This window comes from Gouania willdenowi, chromosome 18 (genome assembly GCF_900634775.1).
Source record: "Gouania willdenowi chromosome 18, fGouWil2.1, whole genome shotgun sequence".
NCBI classification, from domain to species: domain Eukaryota; kingdom Metazoa; phylum Chordata; class Actinopteri; order Blenniiformes; family Gobiesocidae; genus Gouania; species Gouania willdenowi.
Window position 1 is genome coordinate 7,960,986 of NC_041061.1, and position 14,044 is coordinate 7,975,029.

At 38.4% G+C, this 14,044-nt stretch overlaps 1 protein-coding gene across 11 annotated transcripts in view; it reads left to right on the top strand.

Annotated features, from left to right (window-relative positions):
- The window catches only part of chd3 (chromodomain helicase DNA binding protein 3), a 69,449-nt gene that overhangs the window by 11,853 nt on the left and 43,552 nt on the right, over positions 1 to 14,044 (top strand). For all 11 annotated transcript variants that reach the window (XR_003676114.1, XR_003676113.1, XM_028474591.1 and 8 more), the window contains exons 11-21: positions 655 to 878; positions 948 to 1,079; positions 1,155 to 1,251; positions 2,998 to 3,189; positions 3,265 to 3,465; positions 3,541 to 3,678; positions 9,431 to 9,552; positions 10,356 to 10,529; positions 11,713 to 11,854; positions 13,511 to 13,642; positions 13,779 to 13,896. Coding sequence is in view for 9 of the 11 variants with exons in the window: in XM_028474591.1 (XP_028330392.1) it covers positions 655 to 878; positions 948 to 1,079; positions 1,155 to 1,251; positions 2,998 to 3,189; positions 3,265 to 3,465; positions 3,541 to 3,678; positions 9,431 to 9,552; positions 10,356 to 10,529; positions 11,713 to 11,854; positions 13,511 to 13,642; positions 13,779 to 13,896 (1,672 nt within the window). In the remaining 2 variants the exon portion in view is untranslated. The remainder of the gene's footprint in view (positions 1 to 654; positions 879 to 947; positions 1,080 to 1,154; positions 1,252 to 2,997; positions 3,190 to 3,264; positions 3,466 to 3,540; positions 3,679 to 9,430; positions 9,553 to 10,355; positions 10,530 to 11,712; positions 11,855 to 13,510; positions 13,643 to 13,778; positions 13,897 to 14,044) is intronic.

The following is a 14,044-nucleotide window of genomic DNA, read 5'->3' on the forward strand; positions in this document are numbered from 1 at the left end:
ATGTAAATCTCTATCTTTCCTAAAGAATGTCATCTTTAAATGAAAGGATTTCATTTATCCATTAATAATTTTTCTTTCCTAAACGCAGCTGTCAGATCTGCACCAACCAGGATCTTCTAACAATGGGCAGCTCATTTTCCAAGAGAACTGATTGGTCAGGAGGCGGGACTTTAGTACTCACTCAGATCTGATCCACTTCATAACCTGGTCCCGACCAGATAAGTCATTCAGCCTAAGTTACCATGGTGATTTAGCCCTGTAAGACATTAGCAAGCGTCGTAGTACAGGATACACCGAGTAAATCCTGGAAGTTAGCACGATAAGAGGAAATCCAGCTTCGTGGAACAGGCCTTTTTTTGTTTTGTTTTGTGTATTTCTTTGTCATATAGTGTATTTTTCTCAGTTTGTGTATTTTATCATTTTGTGTATTTTTGTTGTGAGTTTGTGTGTTTCGTTATTGTTTTTGGAGTCATTATTTGTGTTTGGGTCACTTCATATCAGCATCTTCAGACTTACTGTTGATTAGTGTTCAGTAAACTCCTGAGTAGTAGTAATTCATCAAAAAAACATTGAGTACAACTACTTGAAATGAAACTAAATACATTCTTCTTTGTGGTCTGTGTTCTATGTGCTGCTTTCCTGTGTCGTCCTCAGCTGGAGATCTTCCACTCCGTGATGTACAGAAACTACCAGAGGAAGACGGACATGGACGAGCCTCCCAGCCTGGACTACGGCTCGGGCGCAGAAGATGAGAACGGGATCGGCAAGAGCGAAAAGCGGCGTGCCAAAGACCCTCAGTACGCCATTATGGACGACAAATACTACAAATACGGCATCAAGCCCGAGTGGATGATGATTCACCGCATCATCAACCACAGGTGAGAACCGGTAAGCAGGTGAATGTGGACGGTTTGGTGCAGTGGCTCACTGATGTGTCAACGTGTCAGTGTGGATAAGAAGGGGACGTACCACTACCTGGTCAAGTGGAGAGACCTGACCTACGATCAGTGCACGTGGGAGAGGGACAACATGGACATCCCCGACTTTGCAATGTACAAGGCCAGCTACTGGAGACACAGGTCAGCGCCCCCACATATACTCATTCTACAATACATGCTGCTGAATGTTGGGTTATTGATGATGATGTTAAACAGGGACAACATCATGAAGGAGGATCCAGACAAGCCCAAGAAGCTGAGGACCAAGAACCCAGAAGATGACGAGGACTCTCCTGTCTCACCAGTCACTGATGTGAGTTATTATATCACTCAATATTGTTTCTTTTCTGCGGAGCACCAAACCTTAAGTGTTCAATAATCTCAAAGACTTTATGTCTGTAAGTAGGATTTTGTTTTTAATAATTACATAAAACATGAATCAGAATGTAAATCAAAATCAAGTTTAGTTGCCAATGTCTCAGTCCCTCCAAATGAACATTTTTTTTATGCCGCGTTCACACCGAATGCATCACGAAATGTCCGTACGTCCAGATTACATTCAAAGTCAATGGATAGATGCGTCCCAGATGCGAAATCTTTCCAGTGCTGCAGTGCGATCCGATCTGCACGTCAAGTGCGTTGGCCGTGCGAGCGCCCTCCCGATTTTACGCATATCCGCACACCCGCAAGAGTTGAAATTATTTAACTCATGCAGCTGTTTCGCATGACGTCAGGCCGTCAACACGGACACCGGTCTGTTCACCCATTCAACCATGGCGTAGAAGCTGTGTGTGACCACCTGGAGCTGTATGACATGCTCTTTATAACCGGGACTGGACTAGGAAGGATTTGGTAAGGAGGAGAATCAGTGAGGAGGTGGCAGTAGCAGGTAAAAGTTCTCTCTGTAGTTTTCATCTTTGAAAGTCAGCACTGAGCTAGGATAGCATTAGCTGCTAATCACACCGGCTTTTTTCACTGGTGGTTTATGTTTATGAAAGGAGGAAAAGGAGCGCAACTTCTCGCTTCAGCAGGCAGTGAAACTCATCGAGTTGGATTTGTCACTGGTGGGCGGGGCTTTGCTTCAGGCACACGTATAATGCGCATGGAGACATTTTTTGATAATGCGAACCCTGCGGTGGGTTTCGTACGGCAGATGCGTCCGGTGCCGCAGAAGATGCATTCGGTGTGAACGCAGCATTACACTCCCCAATTATTATTTTTTTAACAACTTGCACATCACTTTGCACTCTCAACTTAAAATAGTCGACTCTTCCCCACCCCTTCCATTGTCCTACCCTGACTCCCTCTTCCCTGTTCCTTTCCCCCTCACTAAGGTGTAACACTGACCTCTCTTTTTTTATATTCTCCCTTTAATAAAGTGTTTCTTACCCCTCCTTAGGTAGGGCTGGTGATGGTCACAATTATGCAAATAAAATAAATATATTTATTTAATTGCAATATTAAAACAAATAATGAAAAAAAGGAACTGTCCTTGGATGTCACTTAGATTTTCCCCTCAGTATTACCCCTCTGAGTCAGTATAATGGTCAATATTCAATAACTAATTCATCAATAACAGGTAAACTTAGGAAAAGCCAGGGACAGAGCAGGATTGTTCTTAGTATTCTGTTCACTCGCGTACCTTAGTCGGTAAAATTGGACTAAATGAGGGACGAGTTAACTACGGTAAATATACGGAACATTATTATTAATAATTAAAATTACGGAAGCGTATTGCATTCACTTGAAGAGAGTTGAATCTTGCAGCAAGGAGTCGCTGAAAAAATTTGTCTGGAAAACAGAAAAAAATTAGTCCGAAAAACAGCAAAAAAAATTAGTCTGAAAAACAGAAATAAATTCAGTCTGAAAAACATAAAAAAAAAATAGTCTGAACAACAGAAAATAAATTTGTCTGAAAAACAAAAGAAAAGAAATATCCCAAAAAACAAACCAAAACAAATATATATATTTTTTCAAGTGAATATTTGGCTAAAATTGAGTAATATGAAGAGTTTTTAAACTTTGACGTTTCTCCATGTGTTTTGTTTTCGTCGTCCAGCCAACGATAAAGTACGAGGAGCAACCCGACTTTGTCACAGCGACGGGCGGAACGCTGCACCTCTATCAGCTGGAGGGCCTGAACTGGCTCCGGTTCTCCTGGGCCCAGGGTACCGACACCATCCTGGCAGATGAAATGGGACTGGGCAAAACCATCCAGACCATCGTCTTCCTCTATTCGCTTTTCAAAGAGGTAGTTCTCCTGTTTCTGTGTGCGGTGGGCTCTGGGTCAGCGAGGTGAAACTAGTGTCCACTCTTCTTTCCTCAGGGCCACACTAAGGGTCCCTTCCTGGTCAGCGCCCCACTCTCCACCATCATCAACTGGGAGAGGGAGTTTGAGATGTGGGCGCCGGATTTCTACGTGGTGACGTACACGGGCGATAAAGACAGCAGGGCCATCATCAGAGAAAACGAGTTTTCCTTCGACGACGCCGCCGTCAAAGGAGGAAAGAAGGCGTTTAGGATGAGGGTGAGCAGAGGGGGCGAAGGTGATTCAAAGGGTGTAAAACTGCTCCTGATCATTTCTGCTGTGTTTCCTGCTCAGAGAGAGGCGATCATTAAGTTCCACGTGCTGCTCACTTCCTATGAGCTGGTGACCATCGATCAGACAGCCCTGAAGTCCATCGACTGGGCCTGTTTAGTGGTGGACGAGGCCCACAGGTTGAAAAACAACCAGTCTAAGGTACACAGCACCAGTTCACACAGCATTATAAAAAAACCAAGGTTAAATCACATTTAATACATGAATCATTACATAAAATTCACTCTTTGGACATATGACGACCAACAATGCACTGTGAAAAATGTCAATCAATGTCATATCATTTTATATTGTATTATATTTCATTATATTGCAAATAAAGGCAAAACATATTATATTATTTAATATAATATTGTATTACATTCTATTATACTACATTACATCACATTAAATTATATATTATATTACTGTATATTATATTATTTTACATTATATTTATCAAATTACACTATTATATTCAGATCAGATCAGAATTTTTTTATTATATTATAACATAATAAATATAATATTGCATTACATTATTATATATTATATTTATCACATTACATTATATTATATATTACAACATATTATTACTTATTATAACATATTAATCATTGTATTATTACATATTACATTGCAAATAAAGGAAACTTATATTACATTGTTGTATATTATATTATATCACATTGTATTGTATCATAATGAATAATTATATTAGAATGTTATATTTATCACATTACATTATATATTATATTATTCTATATAGTTATTATACTGCATTACATTATATTACAGTATATTTATCATATATTTTTCACCATCTAGAATCTGAAAACAAGCAAATCGAAAAGTGTAAATAAAGGAACAATATTTTCTGTCGTTAAACACTGAAAAACCTTTGAGGAAAAGCAGTACATTTTTAAAGTAAGATCAGAAAACATCATTTGTTTCCGAGTGGAAATTATGATTCACAACTGAGCAGCAAAAACAAGATCATGTTTACATAATAAATATAAAAAAATGTTCCAAAACTTCTCCATAAGGTCTGAGATTTGTCTCCTTCAAAATAAAAGAGACAGCGAGGACTAAAAGTGGCTTTTTTTTTTTCCGCCATGTGCTAAAAACATGGGGTCTTTGTCTTAAGTTTGTTTCATCACCCACTTTTGGATCCTGACCCACAAGTTGAGAACCACTGCAGTAATGTATGCGTGTTAATGAACATCACCTCCCCCTAGTGGACATCTATTATAATAACTATTTTATACTCTATACCAGGGGTTCTCACCTGGTCTCACCCTGGGCCCCACATTTTGCCACGATCGTTAAATCGCGTCCCACTTTTAAAATTTATTTTATTCAACCGACCAAATTTAGTTTTTAAAAAATGGCTGTTGAAAACGCACATGTATATGATCTTTTTAAAAACATAAATCTAAATATTTTCCTGTACCTCATGCATTTCACAGCATGCTTGTCAAAAGAAATGTTTCTTTCAAAATAAAAGACAAGTCCAACATGAGAGACATCAGGTATTTATTCATTTTTGACCAGCAGTTTGCAACCCACTTTTGGGTCCCGACCCACCAGTTGAGAATCGCTGCTCTATACTGCCTTGTTACTGTCATTTTTAATTAGTGAGAGTGCGACACAATCTTCCTATTATCTATATATTTTAGTCATCTTCTTCTCACTTTAACAACTTCTACATTTTTTAATTAATTTCAACAATTAAGCTTATTCTTGCTTATTCTGCTATGTTTTGGTGTTTGTCTTTTTTTAAGCCCTTTTTACTCTTTTATCCTATTTTAACTTTCTACGACATTTTATTTGATAAAACGTTGAATTTGTATCAACTTTTTTAACTTCTTTCCACGCGTTTATGTGTTGTTAAAAATATATTTGCAGATTAGATAAGAAAAAGTCATTTAAAAGTTGGGTGCAGATATTTTTAGGTCTCTGTGTTGCTGTCATTAGGCCAAAGGATTCAGTTTTTTACTCGTCCTGATGTTATTCTCATCTCTCCTGGTTTGTGCCAGGTCGTCCCAGCTGGATAAACACTTGGGTGATCTTTATTGGGTGTGATTGCAGATCTGATTACTGTGATGATGATGAGGTGCACAGCCTCCTCTGTGGGTGTGGGTCGCGTTCTGGTGTCGCGTCCCCGGTGGATTTGGCTTATTGGCTTAAGTCGTTCAAGTCAAACCGTTGGAAGCGTTTGATCTTCTTGAAGTTCAGTGAGTGTGACACGTTCCAGCGTGTGTGTGACACGTTCCAGCGCGTGTGTGTGTGTCCGGGCTTCACGCCACACATTTCCGAGGTGGCTGCAGCAGCACTTTTTAGACTCCAGACATTATCCAGACTCACTAATGTTCCCAAACATCACCTCAGCCGACCTTTAATTATGATTTCTTTTTGGCAAATATGACCAGGGTGATTTGTAGGAGGATCATTTTAATTGCAAACTCAAACATCTTTATGTGTCCCACAGGAGCAACTCAGTTCACAATCTGCTCGTCAAGAAAATGGAAAGATAGTGACATTTTTGTGGCAGAAGGAATGAAAGACTTTGTTTTACTTTCTCTCTGTAACGACATTTCGAGGAAACTTAGGAACATTTCGGACTCAAAATGTGATCAGGAAGTCTAAACATCGCTGTTTTTGGCTATAGGCGCACTATGCACTTGCATCACCCACTTCTGGATGCTGATCCACTAGTAGTTGAGAACCCCTGCAGTAATGTATGCATGTGTTAATGCACATCACCTCCCCCTAGTGGACATTTATTATAATAACTAAATTATATTTGGGCTGCCTTGTTGCTATCATTTATAATTTTTGAGAATGCGACACATTCCTTTTATTATCTGTATATTTTAGTCATTTTATTATCTTTCAAACAACTTCCAAATGTGAACAATTAAGGATCCAAATTTTCAGCTAGTTTCTGCCTTTTTTTAATCTTTCTTCAAGACATTTTATACTTTTGGTGAAGTAAACATCAGAAATGCTTTGCTACAAGATGCTACTGCAGGAACTACCCTAACTATGATGCAAATCGTCATCCGAGATGGTGTTTATTGGTGCATCCACGTTATTGGAACCCTTCCACATCATCAGCAGGGACCTCAGGGTCTGAGGTGTTTCACCCCTTAACCTGAACATCTCGCCTGAGTGGGGCAGCGAAGACTGACTAGCCTTCATGCAGAAGGGTTCCAACTCTGGGCTCTCCTCAGCCACAGTCATCTCGAGCTGGACTCGGCTGCTGCAGCTATGTCTCTGGTGGCTTTTTTCAGCTGTTTGGGCTCCAGGCCCATTCTCTGAAGGAATTAGCGTACTGATTTTGGTGGGAAACCGCGGCAGCCGACTTCCATGGGGTAGCTGGTTGCGTGCCACCCCTTTAAAACAGCTTCATCAACCATGTCTTGGTACTTGGCTTTTTTCAGTTGGTGGGACATGGCTAGCCTCTCTTCCCTGGGCACCGTGAGCTCAGCCATTATGATGGTTTTTGTGCTACTGGATAAAAGGACGATATCTGGTCGGAGTGAGGTCACTGCCACGTCCTGCGGGAAGACAAGCCTCCTCATCAGGTCCACTTCCAACTCCCAGTCGGAAGCTCGTTGCAAGGCAGAGGGTGGGTTCTTGGCCACCTTGCTGGTCTTATAAGCCTTGTCTCCTTCCCTCACAAAGGATGTGGCTTTAGGCGCTTGGACCTGCTTGTTGTTGGCTTGCCTCGCTGCTGTTCCACCCCTTTAGCGATCTCCGTCAGGACCTTGTTGTGCCTCCATCTGTGCCGCCCTTCTGCCAATGCCTTTGGGCAGCTGGTCGGTATGTGGTTGAGTGTACAGGTGACTGCTCCACATTGGTTGCAAGATGGATCTTCCGCTCCACCCCAGATCATCAGGTTTCTTGGGGTTGGCAGCAGGTCATTCACAGAGCGTAGTAGAAAACCCAACTTCCCCTCATCGGTCTGCCACAGTTCCTTCCAGGACAGTGGTCGCTCCTGTGCCTGTTCCCACTGTGCCCATCGACCCTGGGAGGCAAGTCCAATCGCTTTCACCTGGCGCTCCTCCTCTGCTGCCTCACGGACTCTTTGCACCACGAGGCCACTTCTGACTCTAGCATCAGTCCTGCTCCACCTTTTCTTGCTATAGTGTCCAACGCCTAGCTGTCCCTGGTATGCCACACCCACAACTTCCTGGTGTTTCCAGTGGGATTCTGCTTCCATCACGGCTTGCTAGGGCTTCCACATCCTGCCTGTTATAACTTTCTACGACATTTTATTTAATATAACGTTTAATTTGTGTGAACTGTGTGTTGTAAATGTCCTACTAACGTACGACTCATACTAAGTCTGACGTCAAAATGAGTATGTAGTGCGTTCCCATTAGAAAATATGAAAAGATTGAGTACGCAAGAAATACCCCGATGTAAACTATACAGTATGGGGACACGGTGGGCACACTAGTCATACTCAATCGTCCCATGAAGCATTGTGAGAAGAACGTAAAATGGTTCTGGGACCGGTGTCAAGGTCTGAGTTTACCTCCGTACTGAGATTCTCTTACAATCTCAGTACGTGCCTGCTACGTACTGAGATGTACCCGTGCTGGATTAGCCATGCACAGAGATTGCTCTACTGTTTTTAAAAAATGCTTAAAACATCACATCTCTCGACCATCGATAAAGAATCGAACAATGATAAAAAAATGATTGTCATGATCAGATGATATATAAATACATTATAATCATGTTTTTTGGAGAATAGATTACCCTTCACCATGAAGATTATTAACCTGTCTATCATTTTTGTGGCGTTGGAACCTCTCCTGCCTCGTATATTGAGCAGTTGTACATTTTTCCCCAAGAAAAGGAGCCATTCAGCACTCGTCAAATAACATTAGCTTTGAACATTAGCTTTGAAATTGAATTTTCAATCCCAGCACGGCGAAAGTAGCAAAACTCACAGCGGAACTAGCAAAAATTCATTTTCCGGTAGTGCGCATGCTCATAATCAATCTCAGTACGAGATAAACTCAGACCGTGACACCGGCTTCAAGCTAAAAATCAAACATCCCCCTTTCAAAACAAAAGCATCTCTTCTTGTCTTCCATTAGTTTTAAACGCTTTTGTTAATAGAGCTCTTATTTTGAAGTTAAGGTTTGAAATTTCAAATGTGGCAACTCAACAGAGATATTTAGCCTCAGTGTGCTTCAGGTTTTTGTCGTTATAGGTTTGAAATGCATCTTGGGAAACTTTGAAGTATTTTTCAGTAGGAAAGCTCATCATCCTAATCATACTTATAGTATATAGTAGACCGTATATAATTATTGAGTTTGTAGTGCATTTTTTAGGGACAATGCATAGAGACATTAAGGTCATAAAAACAGAGATGTTCTACACCAGATTATAGCTAAACAGCTAGTTTCCATCTGTAGTCCCTGGTTCCTAATAGTACGGAGTGTACCATTGGAACACGGTCTATAAGTCCATCAGCTATCACTTGATCTAAAGTGATTCTGTATGAAGGACAGCAATGTACGGTGGCCCTAAAAGCTCAGAACACAGCACAGAATGACGAACATAACACAAAACTAAAGCGCATACAAATACACAACACAACAAGAAAGCAGCCCGCTAAAACACCAACAACGGAAGTCAAAATCCACATGCCAGTACTCCTTTAAATATCGCTTCGGGTTTCACTCTTCTCCGTAATTTTTTTTTTGTGTACCTACCTCAACGTCACTCTTCTTCATGGATTTTTACTTCCGTCGTTACCGGGTTGCTTTTGTGTTTTGTTGTAGCGTTTGCATTTGTATGCGCTTTGTGCAGTTCTTCATTTTGTGTTGTCTTCTGAGCTTTTAGGCCCTTATAAATGACCTTTGATCAAAATCTCACGTTTTGTCTTCAGTTCTTCAGGCGTTTGAACGACTACAAGATCGACCACAAGCTCCTGCTGACAGGAACTCCTCTGCAGAACAACCTGGAGGAGCTTTTCCACCTTCTCAACTTCCTCACGCCAAACCGCTTCAAGTAAGAGAAGCAGACACAAGCTTATGTCACTTTTACAGAGGTAATCACCCAGATAACCTTCAGTCTACACAGCTAGAAATAACACACGTATTGACAGAAAAACACCCAAAACAACAGCAAAAACACAGGAAAAAATGTACAAAATATGAGAAAAATGCACAAATGAACAACAAACACACACAAGTTTACTATTTAAAAACATAAGACGACAAACACAAAAATAAATAACAGAAAACTGCACAAAACAACCTAAAAAATATGTTAATATACCGTATATGTTAAGGTTTAATTTTTTTCAGACAACTGTTCCTAAGGAAATCCAATGTGATCTCCTAGCATGTTTCAACTTACAACTGTCAGTCTTCGTCAGAGACACCTGCTGATCGCTTTGATGTGTCCTTTGAAGTTTCCTTTGAAGTTTCTTTGACTTCCGCGTAATAATTCCAGCATGATTTCGTAGTCTTCTTTTTGAATAATATGTTGAGGTTTAATTTATTCATACAACTGTTCCTCAGGAAATCCAATTTGATCTCCTGACATGTTTCAACTGACAACTGCCTGCTGATCGCTTTGATGTTTCCTTTGAAGTTTCTTTTGGAGTTTCCTTGACTTTCCTTGAATCTTATCCAAAAATAAGACAACAAGAATCTTGCTAGGACATTAAAAAAAACACCTACATGACAAAAAAAAGCACAAAATGTCAACATATTTATTCAAGCTTGATGATCCGTTTTAAACTGTGAAATGAAATATAGGTCACAAGTGTTTCCCCTTTGATTCATCATGGCCTCCCATCTCCGTAGCAACCTGGAGGGCTTCCTCGAGGAGTTCGCTGACATCTCCAAAGAGGATCAGATCAAGAAGCTCCACGACCTGCTCGGGCCTCACATGCTGCGGAGACTCAAAGCCGACGTGTTCAAGAACATGCCGGCAAAGACTGAGCTGATCGTCAGAGTGGAGCTGAGTCCAATGCAGAAGTACGAGACGTCCAGGGCCGGCCATAGCCTTTTTGGTGCCCTAGGCGACTTTACTTTTTTAATTAAGAGAAAACATATACAGTGATTTCAAAGGGTGTGTTTCACGTTTATTATACCTTTTTAAATTAATATTTTAAAAAAAATAAAAAAATGGGGAGTGCAATTTTGCAGCGGTAGCTTTAACAACAAACTCAGGTCTAATATTTCAAAATTGATAAAAAATTGACAAAAAACTGTTATCTTTGCACTCAACAACATGAAAAAATGTATAAAGAAAGATGATGAAAATATTGCAAATTTAGTGAAAATAATTAATTGGGAAGATTTGTATTATAATAAATAAATACATGAAATAATAATAAAAAATAGATTATTATTATATTGAATAATAATAAAAATAAATGAATAATATATTATAAATAAATAACAAGATAATATATAAATGAAAAGAAATAGGAAAGATTTGTTATAATGAATAAAATAAATAATAAAAATAGTGAATTATTATTGTGATAAATAATAATCAAAAAATTAAATAAATAATATAATTTAAATAAATAGCCACGTAATATATAGATGCAACTAATAGGAAAGATTTATATTATAATGAATTAACAAAATAAATATAATAAGTTATTATATTAATGAATAATAAATAGTCCTGAAAGATTCATATTATGATGAATAAAGGAATTAATGATTAATAACTAACATATTAAAAGTAAATAAATTAAATAAGTAATATCAATAAATAACACAATAACAAATAAATAGGACAGAAATAGTAAAAACATTTGTGATACAATAAATAAATGAAAATGTTATAATGATCATGAATAATATAAGTAGTAAAAGAAAAGTTAAATAAGTAAATTATAAAATAATAAACAACAAAAATAAACATGGATATTAAAGAAATGAGTAATGACAGTCGTAAAAAGTGTCAGGATGTAATAAATATAATTAAAAGTATTTTTGAACGAGATAAAACAAAACATGGGCTGTTGCTACTTTGACCAAAACCTTCTGTGTGTAGTTTTGCTGCTAATTCCAAAACGGAAAGTCAGAAGTAGTTATTGATCAACAATAAAAACACAAAGACAAACATGGGTTGAGAAATTAAAGCGTATATGTGAGGAACGTTAGAGATATTCTCTAACACGTTGTGTTTTTTCAAACTCAGGAAATACTACAAACTCATTCTGACCAAGAACTTTGAGGCTCTGAACTCTAAGGGAGGAGGAAACCAGGTGTCGCTGCTCAACATCATGATGGACCTGAAGAAGTGCTGCAACCATCCCTACCTCTTCCCCGTCGCCTCCATGGTGAGAAAAACACTCCCAGTATTCACTTCCACTTTCAAACCAGTAAAGCCTTCACAGAGCAGCTAAAGCTGCTCTAGGCCTCAAACTAAACCCTATGGATTAGGAATGGGATCAAGCATAAAGGCAAACACATGAATACTTTTCAACTTATGTCACGTTTGCTTTTTAAGGTTTAGATTCGTCCAACAGTGACACCCAGTGGTAGAAAGTGGTAATACTTCAGCCAGTAAAGGGCATCAGGAAAATGTTTTTTATTTATTTATTTTAAATCAAACAGAGAATTATAGTCAGCAACAGTAGACATGAGAATAACTGAACCATTAAATATTAACCAATGGGTTACATGATATGGAGGGAGGAGCAACTGGCTGTGAGAAGTCAGTCATGTGTAGTCGATCCATGGACTCACCGATCAACCAATAGGGGAAAAGTTCAGCCAGTGCATCTTACATTTCTATGCGTGTCGATGAATAAATAAATACATAGCATTTATGACATATATACTTAGATATTAAGTGATTTATTTATTTATTCATGACATTTATGTTTTGGTATTGAGTGATTTATTTATTTATTCATGACATATGTTTTGGTATTGAGTGATTTATTTATTTATATACTATTCATGACATACTGTATACAGCATATTTAGGTATTAAGTGATTTATTTATTTATTCATGACATATATGTTTTGGTATTGAGTGATTTATTTATTCATGACATATATGTTTTGGTATTGAGTGATTTATTTATTTATATACTATTCATGACATACTGTATACAGCATATTTAGGTATTAAGTGATTTATTTATTTATTCATGACATGCTAAGGTATTAGGTCATTTATTAATTTGTTTATGGCATATATATTTAGGTATTGAGTGATTTATTTATTTATGGCATTTATTTAGATAGTTATTTATTTATGGCATATATTTAGATATTTACTGATTTATTTCTTTATTTACTATTCATGACACTATTCATGTAGTTAGGTATTTAGTGGTTTATTTATTTAGATATTTGTTTATTTGTTCATGACATATATATATATATATATGTACTGGATTTATTTATTTATGGCATATCTAATTAGGTATTGAGTGATTTAGTTATTTATTTAATATTTATGCATATATCTACAGGTATTTATTTTCATTTATTTATTTATTTATGTATTAATAATTATGGCAGAGTTGGACCCCCATAACATAAACATCACCCTTAAACATGGGAATATTCTACAATTGATTAAAATAAATAAAAAAATATTATCAGACATAATTCAATAGTCTTTTTATTTTTCAGGACACCCCTAATATTATCTACTACATAATTGTGCAGCATGTGACTGAAATGCTGCTGTTTTCTTTGTGCAGTGAAGTAAAAAATGAAAAAAAAAAATGTTTTAAAATATCCAGGGAAAGCGTCATTCGCTCCTTTTTTTCTGACATTTTTTTTTAGTTCTTTAACTCCCCTCAGTTAGATTAAGGAGAAGGTCACGGACACACACACACACACTCACCTACACACACACTATTTTTAATCACCCTTATTGTGACAGTGCACATCTGAGGTCTGCGAGTTAAGTGTTGTGTAGATATAGTGTAAAATGATGGTGTGTGTGTGCGCGTGCGTGTGCGTGTGTTTGCAGGAAGCCCAGAAAACTCCCAGTGGAGCGTACGAGGGCTCAGCTCTCACTCGGGCGTCTGGGAAACTGACTTTGCTACAGAAGATGCTGAGAAAACTAAAAGATCAAGGTCACAGAGTCCTGGTGTTCTCACAGGTAACACACACACACGCACACACACACACACGCACACACACACCAGATGTGAATGTCCTTACACAGATGATCCCTCAGTCCCTGTCGGCCCCCTGCAGGATATTAAAACCTCCACCACCTTCTGTGTTCTGTGCAGATGACTAAGATGCTGGACCTGCTGGAGGACTTCCTGGACTACGAGGGCTATAAATACGAGAGGATCGATGGAGGCGTGACGGGAGCGCTGAGGCAGGAGGCCATCGATCGCTTTAACGGTGAGAGACGGTGGATCATGTTTCAGCTCTTGAGACATAACAATAGGAGGGAGTCACAGATGATGTGCACGTTAGAGTGTCAGTCAGGAGAGCAAACAGGATTCCTTACATAGCATTCATGTGACCAACATGCTGCAGCACTTTAAAT